This window comes from Trachemys scripta, chromosome 14, assembly GCF_013100865.1.
Source record: "Trachemys scripta elegans isolate TJP31775 chromosome 14, CAS_Tse_1.0, whole genome shotgun sequence".
NCBI lineage: Eukaryota > Metazoa > Chordata > Testudines > Emydidae > Trachemys > Trachemys scripta.
The window spans coordinates 27026135-27053532 of NC_048311.1; the positions used below are offsets into that span (position 1 = coordinate 27026135).

Consider the following 27398-nt stretch of genomic DNA (forward strand, 5'->3'; position numbering starts at 1 on the left):
CAATTATCTGAGGCACAAAAAGCGTGGATAAATTAAGGTGTATTTTAAAAAAAGTCCCCACATACAAATGGAGACTAGTTCTACGCAGCAAGATAGAGAATATATTGCTCACAGAAAATGTTGGAAAGTGTGATGCAGGGGAAGATTTTCTAAGCACAAACGGCAGTTGACAATTTGGCATCAGCTGCTTAATTGCCTTTTGTGTTTTAGAAAGTCTTCTCCATAGTCCCCCAAAGGACAATGTCACAAAGGTATTTTTCTTATCTCAACAGTAGTATTTCAAACAGCAAAAGTGTCACTTTTTCATTAAAAACTTTAATTTTTGTTCTTCATACTATGGTTTTGAAGCACCTTACCCACTTCTGGCAATACAACATCCATTTACATGGGAATGAACATGAGCAGAAGCCAACCACAGAGTTGTAAAGTTTCTTATAAATCTCAGGGCTTGCTGCCAATTTAGGACTGTACATGCCATTTTTACATTAGCATCAGCAGATTTTAGGAGGTAATAATCTTAAAGAGCTTACAGTGTGTTAACAAGGATTTTTTTTAAACTAACAATTCTCTCTCTTTACACAGACAGGGATGTGTTTAATGAGTGGGACAGTAAACCTCAACCTTCTGGAAAATGGAGATGCAAAGATGTATTGGATTATCCTGTCCATCTCGCCCTGAAAAGGCAGAATTTATTCTGCAGAGCACATTTTTCTAGTACTTAATCTAGTTTCAAATATGTCAAGAAAATTGGGCTTCCCCATTTCCCTTAGGAGACCATTCCAGAATTTAGTACATCTCATCAATGTATGGAACATTTTCGTGATCTCTTTTCCCTCTAAATTCATTACTCCTAATTATATTCCCCTTCCTCCTGATATTTACACACTTCAGATTAATCTTCCCCTTTAAATGTTTAGCCAAGTTGTACACATTAGCTTTTTGTGTGTAAAGAATCAAGTCAATGCCTTCTAGCTCTTTTATCAATTTGGTTCTCTTGTGTGTACTCCTTCCATTTGTCTATGGGTAATGAGGTGCCCTGAACTAACTACAATATCCAAGGAACAGTCTATGTATTCCCTCTTGCTCCACTATACAATACCCCTGTACACACAGCCTTACATTGGATCTTTTGGACTATTACAAACGCTATCCATGGTCACCTCTAGGTGTATCCCACCATTTTCACAACTTCTATATCCCATTGAGTATCAGTGTTGCAAGTTACCTTTTTACAAAAACATATTGGCTTACATTTTCCAAGTTAAATCATATTTTGCTGTTTCGAGCATCCCTTTCTATCACATCTAGGTCCCTTTGTATTACTGCCTTGTCCTCAGTGGTGTTCATATCATCTCCTCCCAAATTAGTGTAATACGTACATTTCATGTATGTGCTGCCTGCTCCCTTCTTCCAGATCATTAAAGGAAGATATTTAATGAAAAGGGATCTAACGCCAAATCCTGAAGTAATATACTACACGCCTTTCTCAGCTTCAAAAACTGTCATTTCTCATTTCCCTTTTATTTACAGTCCTTCAATTAGTTCACCATGGGATAGTATTCATATCCAAGCCAATTTGAATTATTTTGATTGTGAGACCATAAGATATTGTATCCAATGCATTATTAAAGTCTCAACATACAAGACATCAACCATATTCTTTTCAATTTTTTTTTAATTCTGTCAATAAAATAACCCACAGAGACAAGATGAGTGAGGTAATATCTTTTATTGGACCAACTTCTATTGTTGGAAAGGACAAGCTTTCAAGCTTCACAGAGCTCTTCCTCAAATCTGCAGAAGGTAACCATAGAGTATTGCAGCTAAATAGAAGGTGGGACAGATTGTTAAACACAAGGGGTGTTTAGGAGACCACTTAAAATGAAGTGGGCACTTAGCACCTCTGCAGTCATAGAGCAAAGGAGGGTGAGTAGGCAGCAGAATGTGTTACAAATTGTTGTAATGAGCCATAAAACCAGGCTCTGTGTTAAATCCACAATTTTTAATGTCCAGCACAGTTAGGAATTTAAATTCCCAGGCTTGTCTGCAAACAAAAAAATAATCCAGTTTGTCTGACAAGATTTGCACTTAAAATTTATGTTGCTAAATTCTCATGCTTCAGTTATCTTCTATGGGCCAGATTTTTATAAGAACTCAGTTCTCATTTGGGTACCTAAAGGCAGAAGCCAGGTTGCTGGGCTTCTGGGAGCTCCCATTTCTCTCAGTGGGAGCTGAGAACTTTTGACGAGCCAGCCCTACATATTAAGGCTTTGATTACACTGTCAATTCAAGGACAATGTCGTTCACAAGTGCTTAAAAGCCCCCATTCCCCCGAAAGACAAAAGTTGAGCACTCTCTAGTCAACAAAACGAACCCCGCTCATAGAGGGTGGAAGTATTTTGTCGGCAAAAGTGCCAACAAACAGCAAAAAGAAGAACAGGAGTACTTGTGGCACCTTAGAGACTAACAAATTTATTAGAGCATAAGCTTTCGTGGACTACAGCCCATTTACACTGCCTGACTTTTAGCAACAAAGCTGTGTAGTGTAGACAAAGCCTTGGTGATTTTTCCATCTTTTACTGTGTGTTCCATTATTTTATTAGGGATAAAAAGCCAGACTTGGTTGTAACCTTTGGGGCTATATCTGATACTAACACCATCAGGTACCATACTTCCTTTCATAAAAACAGTTTTATTTATTCTCTGAGACTTTCTATTATTGAAGAATTCTTTGAAGTCTTAGTTTTTGATGCAAGGGGTGTAATTTATTTTGTTGAGTGGCTTATGTTAAGATGACAAGCTGGATGCTGGGGAGGAGTGGGGATGGAGAAGGGGGCATGGGCATGTTTCATCTAGCAAGCCAATCTGCATATTCTCTTAAGTAACATTCAACAGTGTAATATTGGAGGACAAGCAATTTTAAGAGCATCCTGTTTAATTTAAGACTTTATATAACAATAAAGACATGTGAGTTCTTCTCTTACCTTGGTACTCTTGGGTCATGCCATGTGCTTACACCGGTCTGAGTATGCAGGAAATAGACCTGACCTTGCTGAGTTGTCCTTTGCTCTGTTAATTAAGATAAAATAATTTAAGAACAACCACAAAGATTGACATGCATGAAAGGGAAAAGGAAAATAAAAAGTCATCAAGCTCATACTACAAGATTATAGACAAAATTACTAACCAAACAGCTCTGCTCAGAAGAAGAGATGCTCTAGAAATGTGGTTAAACAAACAGATTTTTTCCATGGAAGGTTTCTAGGTACTGTCATCAGATTAACATGTGGAGAGAGCTAGGCTTCCTGACAGCAGGCTGAGCAGGTTGCATGTGGCGTCCAAGTAAGAAATCCAAATCAGAGTCAATTAGCATAGCAGCAAGCCTTGACAATTGGCAATCTGACAGTTTTTAGATATTTGTTTTTGCTAGAGGTGTGGAATAGTTTTTCTACAGTCAGCGTTTCGGGGAAATACTACAATTTGTAGATATGGATAGGAGAGCAGTATCTTTTCTTTGCAGTTCATAGGAGTCTATTATGAGACAAAGGTTTCAGTTTCTTCTGGAATTGTGTCTACATCTGGGATTACATAATAAAACCTCAGCAATACTGGGCTTTTACTTCCTCTAAGGCAGTGCCTAAACTCTAGAATAGCACACATTTTACAAACACTTAACTAGCACATATTCCATGGTTATAACAGGAGTAAAAGTCCCATGAAGAGAGAGTCTCAGGCTTTGGCTACACTGGAACTTTGTCGGCAAAACTTTTGTCATTCAGAGGTGTTAAAAAAACCATACACCCTGAAATACAAAATTTTTACAGATGAATAGCACCAGTGTGAACAGCGCTTTGTCAGCAGGAGCACTCTCCTGCCAACAAAGCTGCTGCAGCTTGTGGGGGGTGGAAGGTTTTTGTCAGCAGGAGAGCTCTCTTTTGCCGTCAGACAGCAGCTACACTGCGTGCCTTTTAGCAGCACAGCTGTAACGGCGTGGCCGTGTTGCTAAAAGCTGCGTGGTGTAGACAAAGCCTAAGTGTACTGTTATAGGGATCTAAATCAGACTTTTTGGTAAAGTGATTTAAAAAAAAAAAATTAAGCAGGGTATAGCAGAAGTTATATCAGCAACTGAACAACGTGGAAACATGTTTCAAAACAGTCTTTGTACCAGCCTTCCAGAACTACCAAATGTGGTAACGTTTCTCAAGTAGTCTAAAACAAAAGTATTCCAATATTCCCCTAGTTGTACACTAGAAATATTAAGTTTGTATACAAAATTTGACAAGAATGCAGACTTTTAAAAAAGCATAAGTTCAAAGCAGCTATTAAATATTCCATGTTTTACTTTAAAATGTTCCACTTCCCTAGAGAGTCAATTCAGATGTCCTTGACCCAGATATCCAGGTAATTAACAAGTCATTATCCATGACATAGGTATTTCTCTACTACCAGCTGGTAGTGTCCTACAAAAGCCTCTAGATAATGAGGAACACCACATCAAATGCAAAAACTTCCACTAAAAAGATTAGACATTTAATGAGATTACAGCATTATCTCTGTGTTTAAATGTTTTTATAGGTATTATGAGAAATGGAATCAACTTGGCCAACTACACTTACAACTGTGTGAGTATCTTCTCTAGCCACATGGATAAGGGCTCGTTCAGTTGTGCCAGAAGTCTTCCAATTTTAAAAACTGAAACTTCATGAAGTTCAGTTAAACCTACTGAATAGCTAAAAGCACTTGATTTTAGGAAATGTTAAGGGACAAGGTCACATTACCATGCAGACGTTAACTACTTATGTCATCCACTATAGTTTATCTGACAAAATATGTGACGTGATCAAAGTATAATACTCCACTCTTATACAGTGCTTTTCATCAGTAGCTCTCAAAGTGCTTTGCAGTATCATTATCTCCATTTTACAGATGGGGAAACTGAGGCACATACTTGCCCAAGGTCACCCAGCACTCCAGTGGCAGAGCCAGGAATAGAACATAAGAATGGCAATACTGGGTCAGACCAAAGGTCCATCTAGCCCAGTATCCTGTCTTCCGACAGTGGCCAATGCCAGGTGCCCCAGAAGAAAAGAACAGAACAGGTAACCATCAAGTGATCCATTCCCTGTCGCTCATTCCCAGCATCTGGCAAACAGAGGCTAGGGACACCATCCCCATACGTGCCGACTCTGTGGGTGCTGCAGCACCCACTGGGAAAAATTAGCAGGTGCTCCGCACCCACCGGCAGCCAAGCTTCCCCCACCTCTATCCCTTCCTCACCTCCTCCTCCCCCGAGCGTGCCGCATCCCCGCTCCTCCCCCTCCCAGCGCTTCCTGCCCACCGCCTAACAGCTGTTTGGCAGCGCTTAGGACTTTCCGGTAGGGAGGGGGAGGAGTGGGGATGTGGCACGCTCAGGGGAGGAGGCAGTAAAGAGGCAGGGACTTGGGGAAGGGAGTGGAATTGGGGTGGGGTGAGGGTGGTGCAGGGGTGGGTCAAACACCCATGGGGCAGAGGGGAAGTTGGCACATCCCTGCCCATCCTGGCTAATAGCCATTGATGGACCTAATCTCCATCAACTTATCTAGTTCTTTTTTGAACCCTGCTATAGTCTTGCCTTCACAATATCCTCAGAACCCAGATCTTCTGAGTCCTGGCCCAATACTCTATCCACTAGGCTGCACTGCTTTGTGATGCGGTAGTGATGGCCTCCTTTTTAAATACTATGGAAACAAAGCAGGTGAACCTCTGTAAATTGTGGGGGAAAAGCCATATGATTTTTAATGTGTTCCATGATTTTCTAGCCTCTTTCTAATCAATCTTATTGTAATGTACGTTTCTACTGGCACCAGGCTTCCTCTTTTCTAGTTCTTGCAGTTTATCGCCCATCATCTACACACTAACAAAATATAAGGGAGGGTTTTCCAACATGCTGGAATATGGCTTGTTCCAACTCCCATTGCAGTTTGTGGAAAGACACCTATTGCCCATAGTGAGTGTTGTACTGAGCTCAAGGGCTGCAAGTTTAAAAACCGCAAGAGTTTCTCCCTCCACTCTTAAGTCACAAATGAACCTTACCACTTCAATTTACATATAGAAGGGAAGAGAATCAAATTACGCTTTTAAATATCAAGATTAATTTAAATTTAAAGAGTTTATAAAATGTATCAAAGTCCTTTCTTTAACTTAACCACAAATCATACCTAAGTTTGCCCATTTGACCATTGAAGATATATGCTCAATTGCAGATGAATACATGTGGTACATTAATAATGTCCAATCATTTAAGTGCACTCTTGTAAGAATCTACTATGGAAACAAATACATATTCTGGGAACAGCAAAAGTCTTAAAGAAAAGTTCAATAGCTCCAAATGCAGTTACCATTTTTGTCTGCCCTTCCCTAATGGCTTCCATCTGGCACATTTCTTCACCTGATTGTGAATCAGTGCAGGGAAGTATTTATTTCCAATTTATAGAAATGTCACTAAATTGTTCAGAGAACAAGGACAGGAATAATGGAATGGGAAGAGGAGCTCCATCCTTCCTCACAAAATGTCTGACTGCTTTACAATAAGGCTATCACCAGAAATCCAAGCTTAAATTTAAGACTTTGTGCAGACCCCAGACAGATCAGCATTTTAAACCAGTTATCAAAGAAAAAAAGAGGATTGAAAAAAGTTACAAAGAGCAGGGAGGAGAAATTTACTTAATTTCTTAGAGAAGGACTGGAATAATGTCACCCTGTTTTTTAACTCACATACCATATCCCTCAGGCAGGTCAGGAGGAGTATGTAAATGTGTTCTGCTCATGTAATTCCTATGCCTTTGAGACCTGACTCTTCTCTCTGCCAATCTGGGATCTGATGACTGTCCACATGTCGCACCATTTGTTCCTGTAACTGGTGTGTTCTCATCCACAAAGCAGCTCAGAGGTCTGCCTGGACTAGAATATTCAGATGCTGGTCTGTTGAGAGGTAATGAGAAAAGGTTACTTGTCTTTTGTAACCAAGGAAATTATTCTCTCCAACCACATCTATCCTTTATGAAACAACATTTACATACAATAGATGACAGCATCAGTCACTAAAAGTGCAGGAAACAGTCACTCGTGTTTAATTTCATAAAACATGTGAGAAATATTCAGGTATCCGCTGTGTCAAAGACTGCTTTGATAAGACAGCAAACTACTCTTTTGTATGTAGACCTTGCTAAGCTATTCATGCATTTGTCCTGCGTACTCTACATGAGTTACATCTGAAGACCGTTTGAATACACTAGCTTAGCAATGCTTCTTGCAGGAAGCACATTATGCCTGTGCTCTGTGATAAGCACTGGCTGTCAATTAGCTTCCAGATACAACTCAAGGTGTTCATTTTAGCTCAAATTGTTATGGGTTCTGCCTACCTTAAAGACTGCTGCTCTCTGCTGCGGCAGCAGTCTAGATCATGTGAAGCACTTGATTTAACACCTCTCCACACACTTTTAAATAAAAAACAAAAAAAAAAAAGAGGGGGCTGGCAGTAGGGTATTTTTAGCGAGGGGCCTGCAGCTCTGGAACTTTTCCCCCGGTCAGACATTACCTGAGCATGTTGTTTTTATTATTTGTATTTCCATAATGCCTAGGAGCCCTCATCATGAACCATGACCTCCATTGCAATAGGCACTGTTCAGACACCGAACAAAAAGACAGTTCATGTCTCAACGGGCTTATAATCTACTTATAAAACGAGACAACAGATGGATAGACACACAAATAAACAAAGCGACAATATTGGTTAGAAAGATAGGCAGCAATCCCCGCATATTAGCAGCCTAACTGTTGTCAAGTTTTTTGTAGACATTATGGCAAAAGATTTTTCAGGTGGGATTTGAAGATGGATAATGAGATAGCTATGTTGATATTTATGGGGTGCTCCTCCCAAGTGCATGGGTAACATAGGTGTCTGTTTGAAAATAAATGGAGGTTGAAATCATGGGCTGATCAGAGGTGAGCACTGACAGCTTGATAGCGAATGAATGATGATACGTAGGGCGAGGATTGACTATAATGTGCCTTAAAAATAAATACAAGCAGCTTGTATTTGATACAATAGAGAAGGGAAGGGCGACATGATAAAAGCAATGAGCTAAGAAATGATCTTTGCAGCAGCATTATGAACAAATATGAGTGGGGCAAAATTGCTTTTGTCAAGGCCAGAAAGAAGGATGTTGCAGTAAGAGAGACGCAAGATAACGAGAGCTTGCATGAAAGTTTTAGCTGCGTGAATGGATAGAAAAGGCCATAACTTACTGATGTTATGCAGAAAAACAATCAGTGAGATTTAGACATAGCATGGATGTGAGGACCTAGACAGAGATTTGAGATGCAAGTTACAAGCCCAGGGAGTGACAGGCAAGATGCTGGTGTTGTCCACAGTGATCGAGAAAAGAGGTAGCAGGGAGGACTTTGGAGGTGGGGGGAAATTAGGAGCTCTGTTTTATCCATGTTTAGCTTGAGCTGGCAGCTAGACATCCACAAGGTGATCTCAGAGACACAGGCCAAGATTTTAGTTTGGAGAGAAGGAGACCGTTCTGAAGCAGAGAGGGAGATCTGTGAGTCATCAGCACAGAGATGAAAGTGAAGTGTGTGTTTGTGGATGAGATTACCCAGAGATAAAAGTGTAAAGAGAGAAAACCACAACCTCCGAACCACCACAGAAAGCTGGAGAGAGGATCAGAAGGATCCTCCAAAAGGACATGCTGAAGGAGTGACTAGAGAGATAGGAGAACCAGAAGATGTTGGAGTCAAGGAAACCAAGGCAGTACAAGATTTCAAAAAAAAGCATGGTAAACTGTGTCAGAGGTGGCTGATAAGTCAAGGAGGAGGAGGATGGAGTGGCGGTTCTGAGCTTTAGCTAAGAGGACATTAGAGACTTTGGCGAGAGTGGTTTCAGTTGAATGCAAGGGATAAAAGACAGAATGGAAAGGGTCTAGAATGGAATTGGAGGAGAGGAACTCCAGGCGACAATTGTAAACAGCATGTTCAATGAGCTTGGAGAAGAAAGAGTGGTAGCTGGAAAGGCAAAGTGAGGCCAAGGGTATATATATTTTTTTAAGATGGGAGAGACTAATGCATGTTTGTATGGGAGGGGGTGGGGGAGTGGAAGAGCCAGAGGACAGTGAGAGGGTAAGGAGAAGAGCAAGACAGAGAAGTGGACGCAAAAGAGATTAGGAGATGGAATGGGGACACTAGGGTAAGGGGAGGGGTTAGAGCATATGGAACTTCAGGGTATGTTACAAGACTTATCTGTCCCATCCCCTTACTACCTTTTGAGAAGGGTATCAGATAAGGATCGTGTAAGTGGGATAAGTGAGGTAGAAATTGTTGGTCCTGATATTATGGGTTCATACAATGATCCTTCACAGAACCTCCAACGTGTCAAATGGGGATCCATATAGGCACAGGGGTCTACCCATACATTCCACAGTACAAAACTAGAGACATATTTGTGTGTCTAGACCTTAGGATAGACATTTTTATATCAAGAAAATATAAATTCATAAATAAAATTAATAAATGGTCAGTACTTTCAACTGAGAAATGCAGGCATATAATAGAACTGAAAGTTTAATAGTGCAGGTCATTTGCCCATCTATTCCTTATTGAGGAAGGAAGAGAAGAGACAGAGGGTCTGCAAAAAGCTCCAGAAGAAAATGCACAGAGACTATTTAAGGCTTAGATAATAGCAGAAGTCCACTTGGTTTGAGGAAATGAAGGTTGACAGATTTGACTTCTATTGTAAGTGGAGCTGATTATACTGATTTCAAAAACTGATTATATATTTGTAACAATTAGCTTAAGAGTTCTGACCCATATAGTTATAGCATATCTGCAGACATTTGTCAACCAGTCAGAATCCCTTTTTCATAATGCCCACTTTATAAAGGCTGGCATTCTTAGGGTTCCACACTGATGAAATCTACCAAAAATCAGTGATATGAAGACCAGTACAGAGAAATCTAGCTGGAATGATTCCTGTGAATTAAGCAGGAGGGGGGAGAATATAATATATCTGGGGCATGATATTCAGGGATTGCTGAGCACATACTCTTGAGCCCAATGGGAGCTGTGGGTGCTCAGTACTTTTGATCAGTAGGTGAACTCCACTATAGGCATGTTTTAGAATTTCTTACCGTGTTGGTCGCTCCCACTGAGTTGTCCGTGTAATGTGATTTAAATACTGGATCCTTCCAGAGGCAGTTCTCCGCTCCTCCCAACTAGAATTCGGACATTGAGAGATAAGGCAATGAGTGATATTTCCAGGAAACCAAGGCACAAAAATGTTTCTAACACAACAGCCAACTCAGGAAGACATCATCTATTATGAATCATAGTAGCTGAACACTGAAAGCTCAACTCCCAGAATGTTTTCTTCTTGAAGCCAGACAAATCATTAACAATGTTGTGCCATCACGTTCAGTAACTATTCAAAGTGAAATTAACTCCAAATACTCCCCAAGTTTCCTAATAAAAAGTATTTCATGTTTGATAATACACTCAGTTTTTTTATTATTTGGCAACTGCTTCTAATAAACTGTTTCCAATATAATTTCTATTAAATATGGTGGATTAACACAATTTATCTATACTCATTAAAAATGAAACATCATGTAAACTAATAAATATTACTCCTAATGTCAAAGCTAAAAAGCTTGTTGCAAGATATTTTCTCTTCACCTTTTCCTCTGAAATATATGCATGCCTTAAAATTCTGTTCAACCACTGCTAATGATTCAGGCATCTGTTACAAATGCTGGGCAGCAAGTTAATGTGAAGCACCAGAAGTTCTCTGGTGCAATCAGCGTATCTTTGTGTGACCCAACAATCATGCACAGTATCTTTTTTGCACCAGTTTCCTTTGATAAAAATTACTACTGTAAAAGCTGTATTATCCAGAAAGCTCTATAAACTGGCATTTCTAATTTTTATAGAAAGTCCGGCTGATAGTCCGGTTGGTGCGGGGCCAGCAGGCTCCCTACCTAGCTCTGCGTGGCTCACTGGAAGCGGCGACCTGTCCCTGCTGCTCCTAGGTGGAGGCATGGCTAGGCGCCTCTGCGTGCTGCCTTTGCCCGCTGCAGAGCCAGCGCTCGCAGCAGAGCGGGGGCAGTGCACAGAGCTGTCTAGCTGCGCCTCCGCCTATGAACAGCAGGGACAGGTTGCCAGAACCCACACCCAAACCCCGCACTCCTCCTGCGCCCCAACCCCCAGCTCTGCACTCCCTCCTTAGTTAACCGGAATTTTTCCACTTACAGGCACCCCCAATTTCCCCAACATGTCGGATAAAAAAAAAGGTTTTACTGTATTTGTCCTTAAATTACAGGACTTTTCTATTTTATTTTTCCATTAAAAATTCTCTCTTAAAGGATTAAACTAGCTTTGCATTTATACAATTAACTAAGAAATGTTTAAAAGGGAAATATTTATCAGTGACTTACATAGCTTTTTAGAATTTTCTTAAACTTTTTCAGACTCTCAAGCAACATCACAATGTGGTTTATGACTTAGAAGTGATAACTGATTTTTCAATTTTCATTTAAAAATATAAACTCTCTCCTGTCTTTCCCTGCCAAAACTCACATTCAGAATTCTGTTTTTCCTCTGCTACGCAGATGCTAGCCAAAGCACCTAAAACAGCACATTTTTCTGAACTCCCCAAACTGCTTTAGGTATTGATCTCATCAGTTTTCATAGAGGAAAAAATATCCTGAATCCAGCCTTTGGCAGTAAGTACAGCAAGAACTCAGTCTCCACGACCTTGAACAATACTGTTTCTTGATTTACAAATGAGAAGAAAAGAGACCCATTTTTACAATACTATATCCTCTCTACAGCTCTATAGAAGACATTTTGGCACGCTCTCACATTACACGGGGTACAAAATTAGGGCACTGGGTCCTATTAGATTATCTTGTGGGCAAAGCAGGGCTGTTCAAGAATGTTAGTTCTCACTTAGATTTACATTATATTCATGTAAGTCAATTATCTGTTCTATAATTCTCAAATGAGCTGTGGGTTCTTGGGTATATACTTTCATTCACTCACTGATATCACATGCTCTCCTCTCGCCCTCCAAATGGGCGAACAGATACACAATGCTTACACTATTAGGGCAGGTCTACACTATGACAGGGATCCACGCTCTGAGATGGATCCACTGGCAGTCAATTTAGCGGGTCTACTAAAGACCTGCCAAATCGACTACAGATCGCTCTCCAGTCGATCCCTGTACTCTACCCCCGACGAGAAGAGTAAGGGAAGTCCACGGGAGATTTTCTCGCAATCATTTTCTTAGCAATCATTCTGAGTAAGGCTATGTCTACACTACCGCGGTAAGTCGACCTACGCTACTCAACTCCAGCTATGTGAATAACGCAGCTGGAGTCGACGTACTTTAGGTCGAGTTACCGCGGGGTCTCCATCGCGATGGGTTAACGGGAGAAACTCTCCCGTCAACTTACCTTACTCTTCTTGTCGGGGGTAGAGTACAGGGGTCGACTGGAGAGCCATCTGCTGTCGATCTGGTGGGTTTTTACTAGACCCACTAAATCGACCGCCGGTGGAGCGATCTCAGAGCATCAGTTCCGGCTGTACTGTAGACATAGCCTCAGTAAGTACCTTCTACAGTTAAGTCAGTGACTGGTATGTCTCCAGCTTCTAAATTAAAACTTCTATAGGTTTATAAATATTTAATAAAAAAAAAAGTCTATTTTTACTTTGACATCTCATCACTTCAAAGGTTAAAAAGTAAAGTGAGTATAGGTGTTAGCTTACCCATCTGGTAGATCATTGTCAAATAAACGACTGCAATCCACAACTTGTCCTCCTGTGCCTATTCGGTCTCTGGATTGAAGACTTACTATTAAAATATTAAAAGGCAATTATTAAAGATACTGCAACAGAATCCAAATCACAATTACATTTGGAAAGAAATGGTATAACTTAGAGGAGGGCTAAGTTAAACCATTTTCTTAATTTTATCTTCCTCCCCAAATAGCTAATAAAGGTTAAGCAGAGATAATACACCTCTACCTCGATATAACGCCATCCTTGGGAGCCAAAAAAGTCTTACCGCGTTATAGGTGAAACCACATTATATCGAACTTGCTTTGATCCACCGGAGTGCACAGCCTCGCCCCCCTGGAGCACTGCTTTACCGCATTATATCAGAATTTGTGTTGTATTGGGTCACGTTATATCGGGGTAGAGGGGTATGTGGTTTCACACAGCTAAATCTCTGTATGCTACTTTAAAATTACACTCTTATCCCTAAAGGTGGGTTTTTCAAAGTGGGAAGAAAAGTTAAATCTGAAATTGTAATTAATTTTGATTTTCCTTAGGCAAAGCTTAAAACTGTACAACTGGTCTGGTGACAACAGGGTGGCTGATCCCATGCAGAATGATTAGCAAGTGGAATTGTGCAATGCCAGTGTCAGACTGCTACTAGAAACTGAAAAGGAACACTTCTAATGGAAAGCAGCAACCAAGACTGGGCCTGTTAAGCGGTCTAAAAATGCAGTTTCTACTAAGGTTCAATTTTTTAATAGTAACTATGAATGAGGGTGAACATTCATCATAAAAAAGGACACAAAACAGGCAAAGTTTAAATGCTATGAGCACAATACATTTTGGTTATTAGAGATCTATGTAAACTAACATTCAAATATCAGTGATATAGATTTAAACACATTTAAGTTACATTTCAAAAGCATTTATCAGAACAGTAGTCTTCTTACTTACAGTAAAAATTTATAAACAAACTAAAACTGTATTACATGCTACAGTCTTAAACATTTTAAAACATTGTTTTAATGCCAGAAACTTTTTCACTGCAGTTATGAAATCACAGGTTTTGTGGACAATTTTTGTTCCTAACATTGCAATGTGTAAAAATATCTGATTTGAACGTTCAGGTTGCATTTTGTTTATTTTGTTGTTGTTGTTAAAGAGGTTAGTCACGCAGGAAACCAAATACATGATTGCTTTCTGTTGGCTGTGTGACATGAATGCACCTTTTCATCTCTGGACACCTGCATTCAAATTTTTTCCACAAATGAAGCGAAAATAAGTTTAATGGCCTCAATCTAGACCCAAATGGACATTTGCCCATATCATAAAACCACAAGACAATTTAACATTATTGGCAACCTCCGAAAGAGAGAGGCCCAGTTCTGAATCAAAAGGTGTGTTGAAGTTCAGGATTTTGGGACGCTAGCTGAGCTACACAAGAAGTCTTGCTGTATCTGTGTGCATTAACCTCATTTCTAGCCAGTATTAATGCCTAACCTTTTATGAGTGTGGTCTTTATTAGAGAGAAATGTAGACGGCCCTTCATTTCTTTAGAGAGCAAGGAAATGCTTGATTTACTTTATTCTGCAACAACCCCACACATTACAAGTTCACGTTGTTGCATGTAGGCAAGCAATACACACAGACAAAAATGAAACTAAACAATTACCTCCTCTTTGCCTATGTGAGGACCAAAATTAGTGGACGGCTTCATTTTGTAATGAGTAAGGACTCATTTTTCTGCACTGCCACATCAGAAATAAAATAGTGGCACAGAAGAGAGCTGCAAGATTAAGACACAGTTCAGGTGCCCTTTGTATCCACTACCCAAAATCATCACCCTTCTTTCCCCCCACACTTTAAAGGTAACCCCAGGCAAGATTCCCCCTGTTCTCTGCCCTCAGTTATAAGGCATTCACCAGGGAGTCCCTAGATTTTTAGCCATAAGGCATACACCAAGGTGTCCCCCTTTTCCTAGACAATCAATTGCTGAAGACACCAATTAGATAAATAGAATAATTTCCCTTTCAATTTTAACCTGTCCTTTAATTCAGGCCATTTCACCCCTGTTATAAAGCTACTCCCACTTTCAACTCATTTTAGCTACAATTTATTTTGATTAAAAAAAAGAAAATCAACTCTCTCTACTCTAACTATTATACCCAGAATTATCTAGTTTTACCTGGACCCATTCATCCACAAAACGAAGTTGTATTAGTGAAGAAAATTTTAAGGAGACTAACAATGAATTTTCAATAGAAAAAAGGTAGGAGCCTCTGGAGTATCTGTCAAGTTAAAGACAGCACTGACTGAAGACACAAGGCCTTTTTAAAGTTAATAGCTTGAAACAATGTACAGATACTATTCTTACAAGGGAAGCAGCAATGGTGCTAATGTAACACACTTTATAACTTCACAAGCTGTGGATTTCTCAGGGAAGAGATGAACACTACTTTCAACCAGGTTTCAGTCGGTAGCTATGAATACTCCACCAGCACCAAGGGAGCTGCTACAAGTGTCTATTTTATCATCATTTCTGTTTAGTGTGAACCTCCATGGAAAACTGATATGTCAGCATGCACTGAAGCATTAATAATGTGTTGATGATACCGACATATCTCCCACCATCTGATCCTATTACATCACCTCTGTCTTGATGCTATCTTACTACCTCACAAAGACTGCAGACTGGAGGCAAAACAGCTGGTTAAAATTTAGCTAAGATAAAGCAGAGGTATCAATGGACAGAGTATTTTGAGGAGGGTAACAAACATCCAGAAGCCCTCACTTGTTGCCTGGCTGCCTTGCCTATTGGCAGAGATCCCTCGCAGGGTGGATCAGGTACACGACTTGGAGATTTTATAACCAGGAGCTGAACATGGAGGCCCAAATCTTCCCCCCCGCCCATCTCTGAAATATTCATAGATTACAGCTCCCCCACAAAAATACAGACCCCATCACAATGATCCATAACGTGGTGACTTCCAGGCTGAACGATTGTAATGTGCTCTACTCAGGGCTGCCCTTTAAACTTACTCTGAATTAAGTTCAGAATGCAGCAAAAGAAGAATGTTTACTTAAATGTGTGGCCGCTTATTTTCCAATAAGCCTGCTTCAAGGATTTATTTATAGCGTTTAAAAAATCTTAAATAATTTAGGAACAAAGTACCTGAATCACACAGCACAGCAGCTGAGATTGAAGCAAGACAATTTTAAAAAAAGCCATAAAAATACAATATACATTAGTGAAGTTATCCCAAAGAAGAACTCACCCCAGTTATAGCAAAACTCCTTGGAAGGCATCCCTTCTTAGACAAAACCTACAGAAAATATGTCTTGCGTGGTGCCCTGAAGCAAGGTCAACAATTTCAGCTTTGTTGGGTTTTCAGGGGAAGTTAGCCCCAGAGTTCATCTGTCACCTCCTCACGGCAAAGCTCAAGACAGTTTTCTTTTAATGCATTTTATACAACTTTTATACTAGTATTACTGTAGTCTAGTTTGCCTCATTTCAGCACTACTTTGCTTTCTTGGGCCTTGTTATTTTTCTTTATAACTCTATGCATGAGCTCGACTGCACACATACATACACACATACAGTTATTAGAGGCCTTTGGCAATGGCTCCTTGACAATCAAATTTAAAAGCACAGTTATTGTTACTCTAGTCCAGAAAACACCAATCTAGAAGCTGATAGTACAATTCAAAACAAAGTTCCAATTGAATTTAAAAAAAATCCACACTTACCTACTATCTGTCCTCTAACTGTATCATTGTCATTTGGCCCAAGTTTGCATAGATCCAACCTCTGATCTATAAAATCAGGAAATATCTAGTGTTAACTATATAATATTTTGCCGTTTTTAAGGAGCATTCTGAATTACCATAAAAGCAAGATCTGAGCTATCTTAAAATTGCTAGAATTCAGAAAGGGGAAAAAAATTCTTAAGACAGCACATTTAATTTTCATGCTTCTAAAATTGAAAGTAAAAATTATTAACGTTAAAAAGACATTTAATTCCTTTATTAAATTTTAAACTGTTTTCTGACCAACTTCACAAAGTTCTTTCCTCCTCACAATTCTTACTCTCCTCCTACCTTCTCATTTAACACAGGAGATTGTGCAGTCAGACTGGACTGGTTACATGGTATTAAAAACCAACTTGTTTTTTTTCCCCCCATGTAGGGAGCAATCACCACCATAACTCGCTGTCGCCATGGCATCGGATATTAGTACAAGAGACGTAAACACAGACACAGCTAATCTGGAACATCAATCAAATGAGCATGTACTCCACACTAAACAGCAAGAAGTCCAAGCAATTAAGCAAAATGCAATGTGTTGAACCACTGAGACAACTATAAGCAGTTAGAAATTAGAGATTCAGTTGCTACTTCATCTTCAAGAATCCAATTTTTTGAAGGGAGACTAGAATACTTCCTGGAAAAAGAAAAGTCTGACTGGCCTAGCCAGGTAAGTACATCTTTTTCATCAAGAGTGGTTTGTCACGCTTTGTTCAGTGGCAGGCATGCCTTATGATTGATCTACTACTGTTCTCTTACCAGTTTCAATGGAATCCGTGTTAATTAGCATAACGAGAAAAAGGCATCTTACAATTTTTATTAACATTCTCTTAAAACGGTAAATCCACACTATTGTAAAAGTTTGCTGTAAACTTTCAACATATTTAGGCACAGGCTACACAGGTAGAAATTGAAGCTGCAGTAATTCTCAAGTACAGATCTCTAACTTCAAATTAAAGCTACCCTTCATGCACCTTTTTAAAAGTACAATTTATTAAAACAAAAACAAGTTAAACACTTGGAATCCAACTACAATTCTGATAAGAGTCATATCTTTGAGGCAATAAAGGCAGTGACTGGAATTTGTCTTCTTTTACAGCTCTGATATAGGAAGTTTAATTTGGGCAATTAGCACCAGAAGCACCAAACTAGTGCAACAACAAAGTTAAGAAAGGGACACCTGAGATTCTAAGACCTAGAAGTTGAACTACCTTTTGAGTGATCTCATCTGAAACAAATTATCTTAAAAGATTCTAGGTATGCAATTTCATCCACCTCCAACATACTTTTGTTGCACTGGGACATAGAAAAAGGACTATATATTGTCAACTTTCAATGCAAAGATACCACTAATGTACATAAATAGCCAAGAGACAAGATGGTGTAAAGTGAGTAATGCTGGTACTAGGTCTATTTTTCCTCTCTATTTTTCATTAGAGCAAGGAATGGTTAGAATTCATGATGTTAAACCTTCCAAATAAGAATATGTTGACTGTTGGTTAAATAAAGCCAACAGCTCTAATAGCATTCCAGTGCAAGTTTGTGCAAATATGAAAGTAAGGTATGTGACAAGAGATAGTTATATTTCTGATAACTGCTCAGTCATAAGGCATACGAAGTTTAGGACTGGATCAGTTTTCATTCATGAAACTGCTGAAGTCTAAGAAGGTCATAAAGTCAATAGGCTTAGGCTATGTCTACACTGCAGCCTATGTCAGCATAACTTATGTCACTCAGGCATGTGGAAAAAAAAAAAAAAAAGACACCACAACCCCTCTGAGCGACCTAAGTTACACTGACAAGTGCTCAGGTGCACAGCTTCTCCTACCAATATAGCGTCTGCCGCTCGCGGAGGTGGTTTTATTATGCCGAGGGGAGAGAGTTCTCCCGTCGAAATAGAGTGTCTTCACCAGACGTGCTGAAGTGGCGCAGCTATAATGGTACAGCTACGCCGCTACAGTGCTGTACGTATAGACATTGCCTTAGTCATGGGTTTTTCAGCTGGCCAGCCAACTGCAATATTGTATTCTAGGAAAGGAAAAATATGCTGAACTTAACGCAGTGGTTCTCAGCCTTCTGTTTCCAGACTACCTATTACAACAGAAAGTTTCGAAACTCGCTCCACTCTAGACACAAAGGGGTGGGAGAGGGAATGATGACCCACCTGAAACAAGTTGCAATCCCAGATGGAAAACCCATGACTAAGGCAATGTCTATACAAACAGCACTGTAGCAGTGCAACTGTAAAGTTTGGTCATTCCCCCTGCACCTTTGTTTCTAGAGTGAAGGGCGTTTTGAAACTTTCTGTTGTAATAGGTAGTCTGGAAACAGAAGGCTGAGAACCACTGCCTTAAATTCAGCATATTTTCCTTACCTAGGAAACAATATTGCAACGGGCTGGCCAGCTGAAAATACAGGTCTTTAAAAAGGGCAACACAAAAAGAAAACATTAACATATACACAGAGCTGCCACTGAATTTTTTTAAAACTCTTTGCAAAAGTGCTCTAAAACAGAGACAAAATATTAGCACTTAGTCTACTTACAACCAGTGTCTTTAAGGCGGTTGATTGCATTTGAAAGAAGTCTCACACAACCCAGAAAACCAGCTCCTTGTTTTTTATGGATTTTCTTGTGGTTCCATACACTGATTGTTATTGAATCTGACTTCCCAATATATCTGAAAAGGGCAAAAATAAATAGCATTATAAGGTTACACATTGATAAAATAGTGAGAGTCTTAAGAAATCTCAATGGTTGTAATTTAAGCAACATGGAGGCCCAGAAGAGGATGCAAGTTGCACCACTTTAGACTTGCCTCTGATCCAGTATCTCTAACAAAAGACTGTACAATACTTTGGTTCAGACCTGCTGGATCCCTTGCAGTGTGAAATACATGGTATCTACAGAGCTACAAAAACACTTTACTGAGTACTTTGCAAAATCCAGATGAGTATTTCTCAAATTTTAGAAAATCTGAACACTGAAAGGGTTTGTTATTGTTGGTTGGATGGTTGTTTTTAAGTTCACTTTTAAGAAGCATTTTATTTGCAAACCAATTTTTACAGGAAGCAATTTCGAAAGAACCTTTCCAAGTATTTTGGATACATCAACTATTGCCAACACCCTCTGGCTAGACAGTGACAATATGTCTAAGTGAGAATGACTGGTATCTAATTGTTTAGTTATTTCAATCACGGGCAATATAAATTTAAGAATTATGGCCCAGATCCTGAGATGTGCTCCATTCCAAGCTCTCAGATTCTGGCCTTCTTTAGATTATTACCAACTTCTTTTGAACAAAAAGTAAACAATCAATTCAGCCATCCAGATACCATCACCACTTTCTACATACACCCTCCCACATTCATTCTAGTTTGTATTGTCTTCTTATCTAAAAAGAGTTCTGAACACAGTTGGTCAAAGTTTAAATGATATTGTCAAGGCTGGCAGACTAAAAATGGGACCTACCTGTTGGAATTTAAATTGCAGCTGTACTCAAGTAAGTGTTCATGTAACGCTTTTCCTCTGCTTCTTTCTTGTATGCAGGCCTTCGGAGCAGGATTCTTGGAGATTTCACTTTACTGCCTGCATACAAGAACAGAGCAGAGCAGGGAAGAGCGTTACTGTAGTTGCATACCTGTGAGTATGGAGAGGGGGGAAAAAAGTCCTAGTTTTTTTAATATTAGGGTTAAAACTTTTTAATTTATTTATTTGAAGTGAAGTTGTCAGCAGACCGACAAATGTAACTCTCAAGGGAGGTCAGATTTTTGGCCTATCAACCTTGACAATGCCGATTTAAGAACGGTATTGGAGGCAGAAAAGCACAGGAGAAATACGGAAGGGAAGACCGGAATTCACTTGCACAATATTAGTTGTGACAGTTTACACTATATTTCATATACTTATTTTTGTATTCTTAAAACAGATTCCTGTGAACTAGTTATGAGCACTGAAGAATAAAAAAAACCAAAACCCATGAGCCTTTTATTTTCCAGTATTTCCTTGTTGCTTTTAAAAAGGACAAAAAATCGTCAAATAAAATTTCAAACCTATCTAGAAAATTAAGTAAAAATACGTATTTCAATACTTTACTAATGTAACATTTGAGGGAGAGTTTTTATGGCTCAGAAGTAACTAACAAGTCCTCCATAGAAGGCAGGTAAGAGCTTCTATACTACTACTTACCAATTTAGCATCTGAATTTTGCACTAGAAAAATCTAGTCTCAGTATCATGTTAGGAGAGGAAGCCATTCAACTTACACATGCCAAAGAAAGATGTTTTTTCCTCCTGTGGAAAAAACACTTCCTATAAACACTAGTGGACCTTGTTGGAAACAACGCTTAATCTTTTTTACTATGCAAATTGAGGCAGAGAAAAATTATAGTGGTATTTAAGGACTGAACTGGCATTTTCTGTCCATTGTTGGGACAGTAAGTTACATTTGTTTCACATCAACTTGCAATAAAAATCAAACATAAAACCCTAGCTAGGAATTTTGTTTATTAAAAAAAAGTTCAAAGTCTTAAAACAAAGAAGTTAAACTCTGCTTCTTCACATAACAAATCCATTTATTTTCTCCAATAGAGTTCCAGTGTAGCCAAATCCTTAGAGTTTCCTCAACTTCCCCCCGCTTACAGTGATCAGACAGCAAATGTGAAAAATCGGGACGGGGGTGGGGAGTAATAGGAGCCTATATAAGAAAAAGATCCAAAAATCGGGATTGTCCCTATAAAATCGGGACATCTGGTCACCCTCCCCCCCCCCCACACACACACACACCCATCCTCAATAGCTACATCATGGCCTCCAATGCTTGCAATTGAGGCCATATGAAATATTCTAGTGAAAAGAAACCTCAAGAGATATAGTTCAGATAAGCAAGATACCCAGAAGTTAGCAATCTTAACTTTTCTATATCTATAACTGGGATTTTGTACAAGAACAGGGTTTTATGAAATATTCTGGAAACAGGCTATTTTCAGTATTTCAGTACTTCCACCTCTAAACCTCTATCTTATCTGATTTTGTTAATTAAATTATTTTGTTTAAACTCAAAAAGGTTCAAGTCAAGTTTTAGACAAAGGGTTAGCTCTTATTTTAGATGAATTAGTTCACCAAGATCCATAGGTAGCATTTCCTTCAGAGCCTATCCATTTTGCACCATTATCATCCAGAAGGGTTGCTGTCAAGTCACTTGCCTACCGTTGTGACACTAGGGCAAAGCACACTTTCTTTGCAGAATTCTGCCTGGGAGAGGAAAGCAGGAAGAAAGGGCGAGAAGGAAACTTTCCTTCCTGAAAAAGCACCTCTGATCAGACCAGATGTGCTGTCTCTAGAAAAGCAAAGAAAATGCAGCACAGAACTGGAAGCCGGGAAATCCCAATTTCTAATCCCTGATCTGACAGACTCCTTTTGCTGCTTTGGATAAGTTACTCACTTTCTCTCAGTATTCCCATTTGTAAAAAAAAGCTAATAGTACTTCATAATGGTGGAGCTAGGTTTAGATAATATTTATGTGCTTTGAACATATAAAGCTCAGTAAAAGTGCCAAATATGATTTTTCAGGCATTGGGAAAAGCATGAGCAGTAAGGAAAACACAAAAAGATGGAAAATAAGGGAGAAAAGGGAACACGACTAGGACAAGCATGGTATTTTATTGACATTTAACTACTGCCAAATAGTTTTGGATTTTTTTTTTTTTTTGGGATATTTCTTTCTGGAAGGGCTCCCAGATTTTCCCCTACACACACCCAGCTGGATTAAGGAATTTAATCATTTATCAAATTCAATGGCTTCCTCTCACATTAAAATCTGAATTAAGAAGCACATATAGCAAAAAACGTACTATTGGTCCTCCCAGTACTGCAAAAGCCTTGGGAGGAAAAAGTCTTATACAGGACAGAAGCTACTGTATTGGGCTGAATCAGACTTAAGGAATGTGGGTTCCCTTAAAATTAGCAACCTAATTCAAACACAGTTCTACAAATACATAAAGATCCCTCTCACTGTACACTCAGATGCAGTATCATTAAAAAGCCTGTAAGTATTAATTTGTTATGCGAAAGGTCCTAAACTTGGCATTGAGCAGACACACCGTAACCAAGAGACAATGTTATTGGACATCAGACTATTACAATTATTAAAAAAAAAAACTTTAAGTAACTAAATATTTTATAGTAGAAAATTAAAATAATATTGTATTTAATTACATCAGCTCTAAAAATTCTACATATTTGCACCTTCCTCTGGTTGATTTCCACAGAAGAGACCAAGTGGGCATTTTGCCATTGAGACACCATCTGTTATCCTTGGCGTGCATACTATTTCCTGTAGCAGCACAGTGTCATAAGTCAGAGACTAGCGTTCCCATGCAATGGTGTGTTGTTAGGGTAAACATTATGATGCCTTTAGAATCTACCGTATTATTATTTTCAGAAGAGGTCGGAAAGGCAAATAATCTCATAGATTGCAGGGATTAATCATCAGCCTTTTTGGCAGTGGGCTAGTTACTATTCTTACTATGACATTTTTCTAGACTTTCTGCAAAGGAAAAGATTACTTTATTTTAACATCTGCTTGGGATGCAGAGCTGAGAACTGGCATTAGTTATATCAAAGTAAGAATTCAGAATATATTTAAATCACATTCAGATAAATGCATTCTACAGAGTCAAACTCGTTTAATCAATTCAAGGCTCCTTAAGAGGACAATCATGTGGATAGCATTCTGGGGTTTAAGATACTTCTAACTGCCAAGCTAGACAACTTGGAGCTGAGAATATGTGCATTTGAAAACGCCGTCAGGACAGTACACAGAGCTCCGATTTTTTATGTTTTTAAGGTAAATAATTTTAATAATAGAAAATAGGTTTCTTAAATCACATCTAGTATTACGGGGTAATAAAGCAAGGAAGCAAAGAAAAGTTGGGTTTAAATGAAAATAAAGGAGAATAAAGTAAGTGAATGAAGGGAGAGAAAGACGACTTTTTTTTTTAAATGACTGATGAGTGAGATTCAGTGTGAGGTCTGACCTTAAATACCGAGAGTAAGGAGGATCCAGGAAGAATAATAATCTCTACAGGATCATACCCAAAAAGATATATGTATTAAGAGTAACGTTACCTATGAATGCAAACTCATTTTTCTTGGATTTCAGGTCCCGCAGATGAGAGACACACAAACATGCCATCTCTTAAAAATTCATTACATAATAAAGGCATGGAGATAACTCTTCCAGAGCTCATGAAAGTATGAGCTAGTTACAGAGGAAAGACCTGCTTCTGTCTGAGGAGTTATTTATTGCTAACCTGAACAAATCTTTTTTGATTTCTTCAGACACACAAGATTCTGAAAGTGAAAATGATGGATAAAAACTAGGGCTGTTGATTAATCGCAGTTAACTCACGTGATTAACTGAAAAAAATTAATCATAGTTTAAAAAAATTAATCGCGATTAATTGCAGCTTTAATCACACTGTTAAACAATTGGTATTCTATTGAAATTTATTAACTATTTTTGGATGATTTTCTACATTTCCAAATATACGGATTTAAATTACAACACTGAATACAAAGTGTACAGTGCTCACCTTATATTATTTTTATTACAAATATGGGCACTGTAAAAATGATTTAAAAAATTATTTTTCAATTCACTTCACACAAGTACCATAATGCAATCTCTTTATTATGAAAGTGCAACTTAGAAATGTAAATTTTTTTTTTTTGCTACATAACTGCACTCAAACCAACCAACATAAAACTTCAGAGCCTACAAGTCCACTCAGTCCTACTTCTTATTCAGCCAATCACTAAGACAAGCAAGTTTGTTTACATTTACATGAGAGAATGCTGCTGGCTTCTTATTTACAATGTCACCTGAAAGTGAGAATAGGCGTTCGCATGGCACTTCTGTAGCTGGCATTGCAAGGTATTTACATGCCAAATATGGTAAACATTTGTATGCCCCTTCATGCTTCAGCTACCATTCAAGAGGACATGATTCCATGCTGATGACACTCGTTAAAAAAATAATGTGTTAATTAAATTTTGACTAAACTCTTTGAAGGAAAATAGAATGTCTCCTGCTCTGTTTTACCCACATTCTGGCATGTATTTCATATTATAGCAGTCTTGGATGATGACCTGCCACATACTGTTCGTTTTAAGAACACTTTCACTGCAGATTTGACAAAATGCAAAGAAGGTACCAAGGTGAAATTTCTAAAGATAGTTATAGCACTGCACCCAAGGTTTAAGAATCTGAAGTGTTTTTCAAAACCTGAGAAGGACAAGGTGTGGCGCATGCTTTCAGACGCCTTAAAAGAGCAACACTCTGATGTGGAAACTACAGAACCCGAACCACCAAAAAAAGAAAATCAACCTTCTGCTGGTGGCATCTGACTCAGATGATGAAAGTGAACATGTGTCAGTCTGCACTGCTTTGAATCGTTATCAAGCAGAACCCGTTATCAGCATGGATGCATGTCCTCTGGAATGGTGGTTGAAGATGAAGGCACATATGTTTAGCTCATCTGGCATGTAAATAATCTTGCAACGCCAGCTACAACAGTGCCATGTGAATGTCTGTTCTCACTTTCAGGTGACATTGTAAACAAGAAGTGGGCAGCATTATTATAAGTACCATCAAATTATAGTAACTCATTACTCCTTTTAAAAATCCCACAACTAGCTTTACAAAGCCACCAAGGTTGTGGAAAACACAAACTTGGCAACACTCTTTTCACTTTCCTTTCTCCCTTACTCTTTCTTTTTGTTCCTATAAAGAAGATCATTAATGTGTGCTAATGGGCATTTCCAAAAAGAAAGGTAAGGGGGTGGGAAGAGAAAGAAAAAGAAAGAATGAGAGGAGAAAAAGAAAATGCAAGACTTCGATACTGCTGCCAATTTAAATATATTTCACCAGCTGGCACCAATTTCCACAGCAGTATTTGCCATACCAACCCTGCAAAGTGCTCCTGATTACAATGCCTAATAAATATGGCTATGAAGAAATCTCTGAAAAAAATCGGTTCCTAAAGATTTAGACAATTCACTTAATTAGCTACTTGTATAAAATCAGCACCTTGGCAGATTTAATAATTATGAAAATCAAAGCATTTTCAAGTCCTTTAAACATGAAAAGCAGAGAGATGTTTTTTCTCCTTATAACCAACTGCTTTTAAATCAAATTTGTTTGGAAATTGAAAAAAAGACTGCATATGCGGAGCTTGACTCTGGACTAAGTTTTTATGGCACAGTTACAAAGCTTTGAAAATATGCTTTGAACAAATGCTGTCCTTGGCTAAAATACTACAATCCCACTCCCCAGTAAAGCAATATTGTTTCATTAAATTATCAATGACATTTAGTGAAATAGTAATGCAAATGTTTTGTATCTTGCACCAAAAAATTCTGAAAATGTATTGTGCGTGTTTAGTCTTCAACCATTCAAGGAAGTGGAAGATCTGAGGTTACTTTAAACCAGGTCTTTCACATTAGTGTTCTGCTGAAGATTTAGGATGCTGGCTGGAGCCATGGCTTCTTTTCCCTGGGAAGCCGGAGGCATGGAGTGGAGATATTTGTATAGGTACAAATTCAGTGATGCAGCTATGCTGCGGCAAATCCCTAGCATAGATATGCTGCACTGGGTGCAAATCAGGGCTTGCAGTTTATCCTAGTTTTAAACAGGGGGTCTGGAACAATTTGTATAATGGGGGCGGGGGGGGCGAGGTGCTCAGAGCCACTGAACCAAACTGTAAGACCTCTTTATAATGGAAACCACTTTAAGCCAGGAGGTGTGGGAGCACCCCCAGCACCTCTAGTTCCAGCACCTATGTAAAAGTGATGCAGCAGTTTAAAACTTGTAAAAGCCCATTTTACACCACTGTGTTGCAGCTACACTGAAGGTCTGCACTGGAGTAGCCTGATCAATACAAATACTCCCACAAGTCAGGCCCTAAGGAGTGAATGCAGATACTGGCAGAAAACAGGAATGGAGGGAAGACAATGTGAATGGAGGAATGGATTAAGCCAGGATGTAATCAGTGACTAAAAAGAGAGCCTTGAGGCAAACTGTGCAAATAGTTCAAAGACTCCTCTTTCTGCCTTTCACCCCAAGCACATATTGAAAGAACAAAAGGGAAGAAGAGAGCAGAGAAACAATATAATAAAAAAAAATTAAAAATGCCTAAGAAAACAGAATATTGTATTATTTCTGCACAGAAAATTCTCCCCCAGGGAGAAGCAAGAGAAAGAATGAACCACACATGACAGATGTATGTCATGTTGCTTACTGCACTACTGAAAGGAGCTCAGATACTAGGGTGAGGATGGCAGTATAAAAACCTACACAGAACAGAAATGAAATACTTAGCACAAATTAAAGGGAATAAGAAAGGGAAAGAAGGAAACAACATTAGGACTGAAGAAAGATTTTGCAAGACAGAAGGAAAGACACCAAATTACACTGCAGAAATAAAAAATGGAATGAAGAGGAAAGGAAGAATAAATGCTAAGGGAAATTTGGTAAACTATTTTTTCCTTTTATTTTATGCAGAGTCCACTATCAAAATGTTGGACAATAAAATAATCCAAACAACACTATGCTATCTGTAAAATGCATTGCAGACAGTGTATTAGAAAACATACCAGGGTGTAGTGTTGAGATGCGAAAGGTGTGATTGTGGTGCATGTATTTTTCACCCTGGCTAACAAGGTTTACTCCTCTGGCATATTTTCACTACTGTGAACATTTGGCAATTTTGGAGTTT

The 27398-nt window shown here is 38.8% G+C and overlaps 1 protein-coding gene across 4 annotated transcripts in view; it reads right to left on the bottom strand.

Moving 5' to 3' along the window:
- Positions 1-27398, bottom strand: part of SMURF2 (SMAD specific E3 ubiquitin protein ligase 2) — an 89501-nt gene that overhangs the window by 23106 nt on the left and 38997 nt on the right. For all 4 annotated transcript variants that reach the window (XM_034790560.1, XM_034790561.1, XM_034790558.1 and 1 more), the window contains 6 exons: positions 19168-19301; positions 16567-16632; positions 12808-12892; positions 10170-10253; positions 6758-6960; positions 2985-3069 (listed from right to left, as the gene is read on the bottom strand). In XM_034790560.1, the coding sequence (XP_034646451.1) occupies positions 2985-3069; positions 6758-6960; positions 10170-10253; positions 12808-12892; positions 16567-16632; positions 19168-19301 (657 nt within the window). The remainder of the gene's footprint in view (positions 1-2984; positions 3070-6757; positions 6961-10169; positions 10254-12807; positions 12893-16566; positions 16633-19167; positions 19302-27398) is intronic.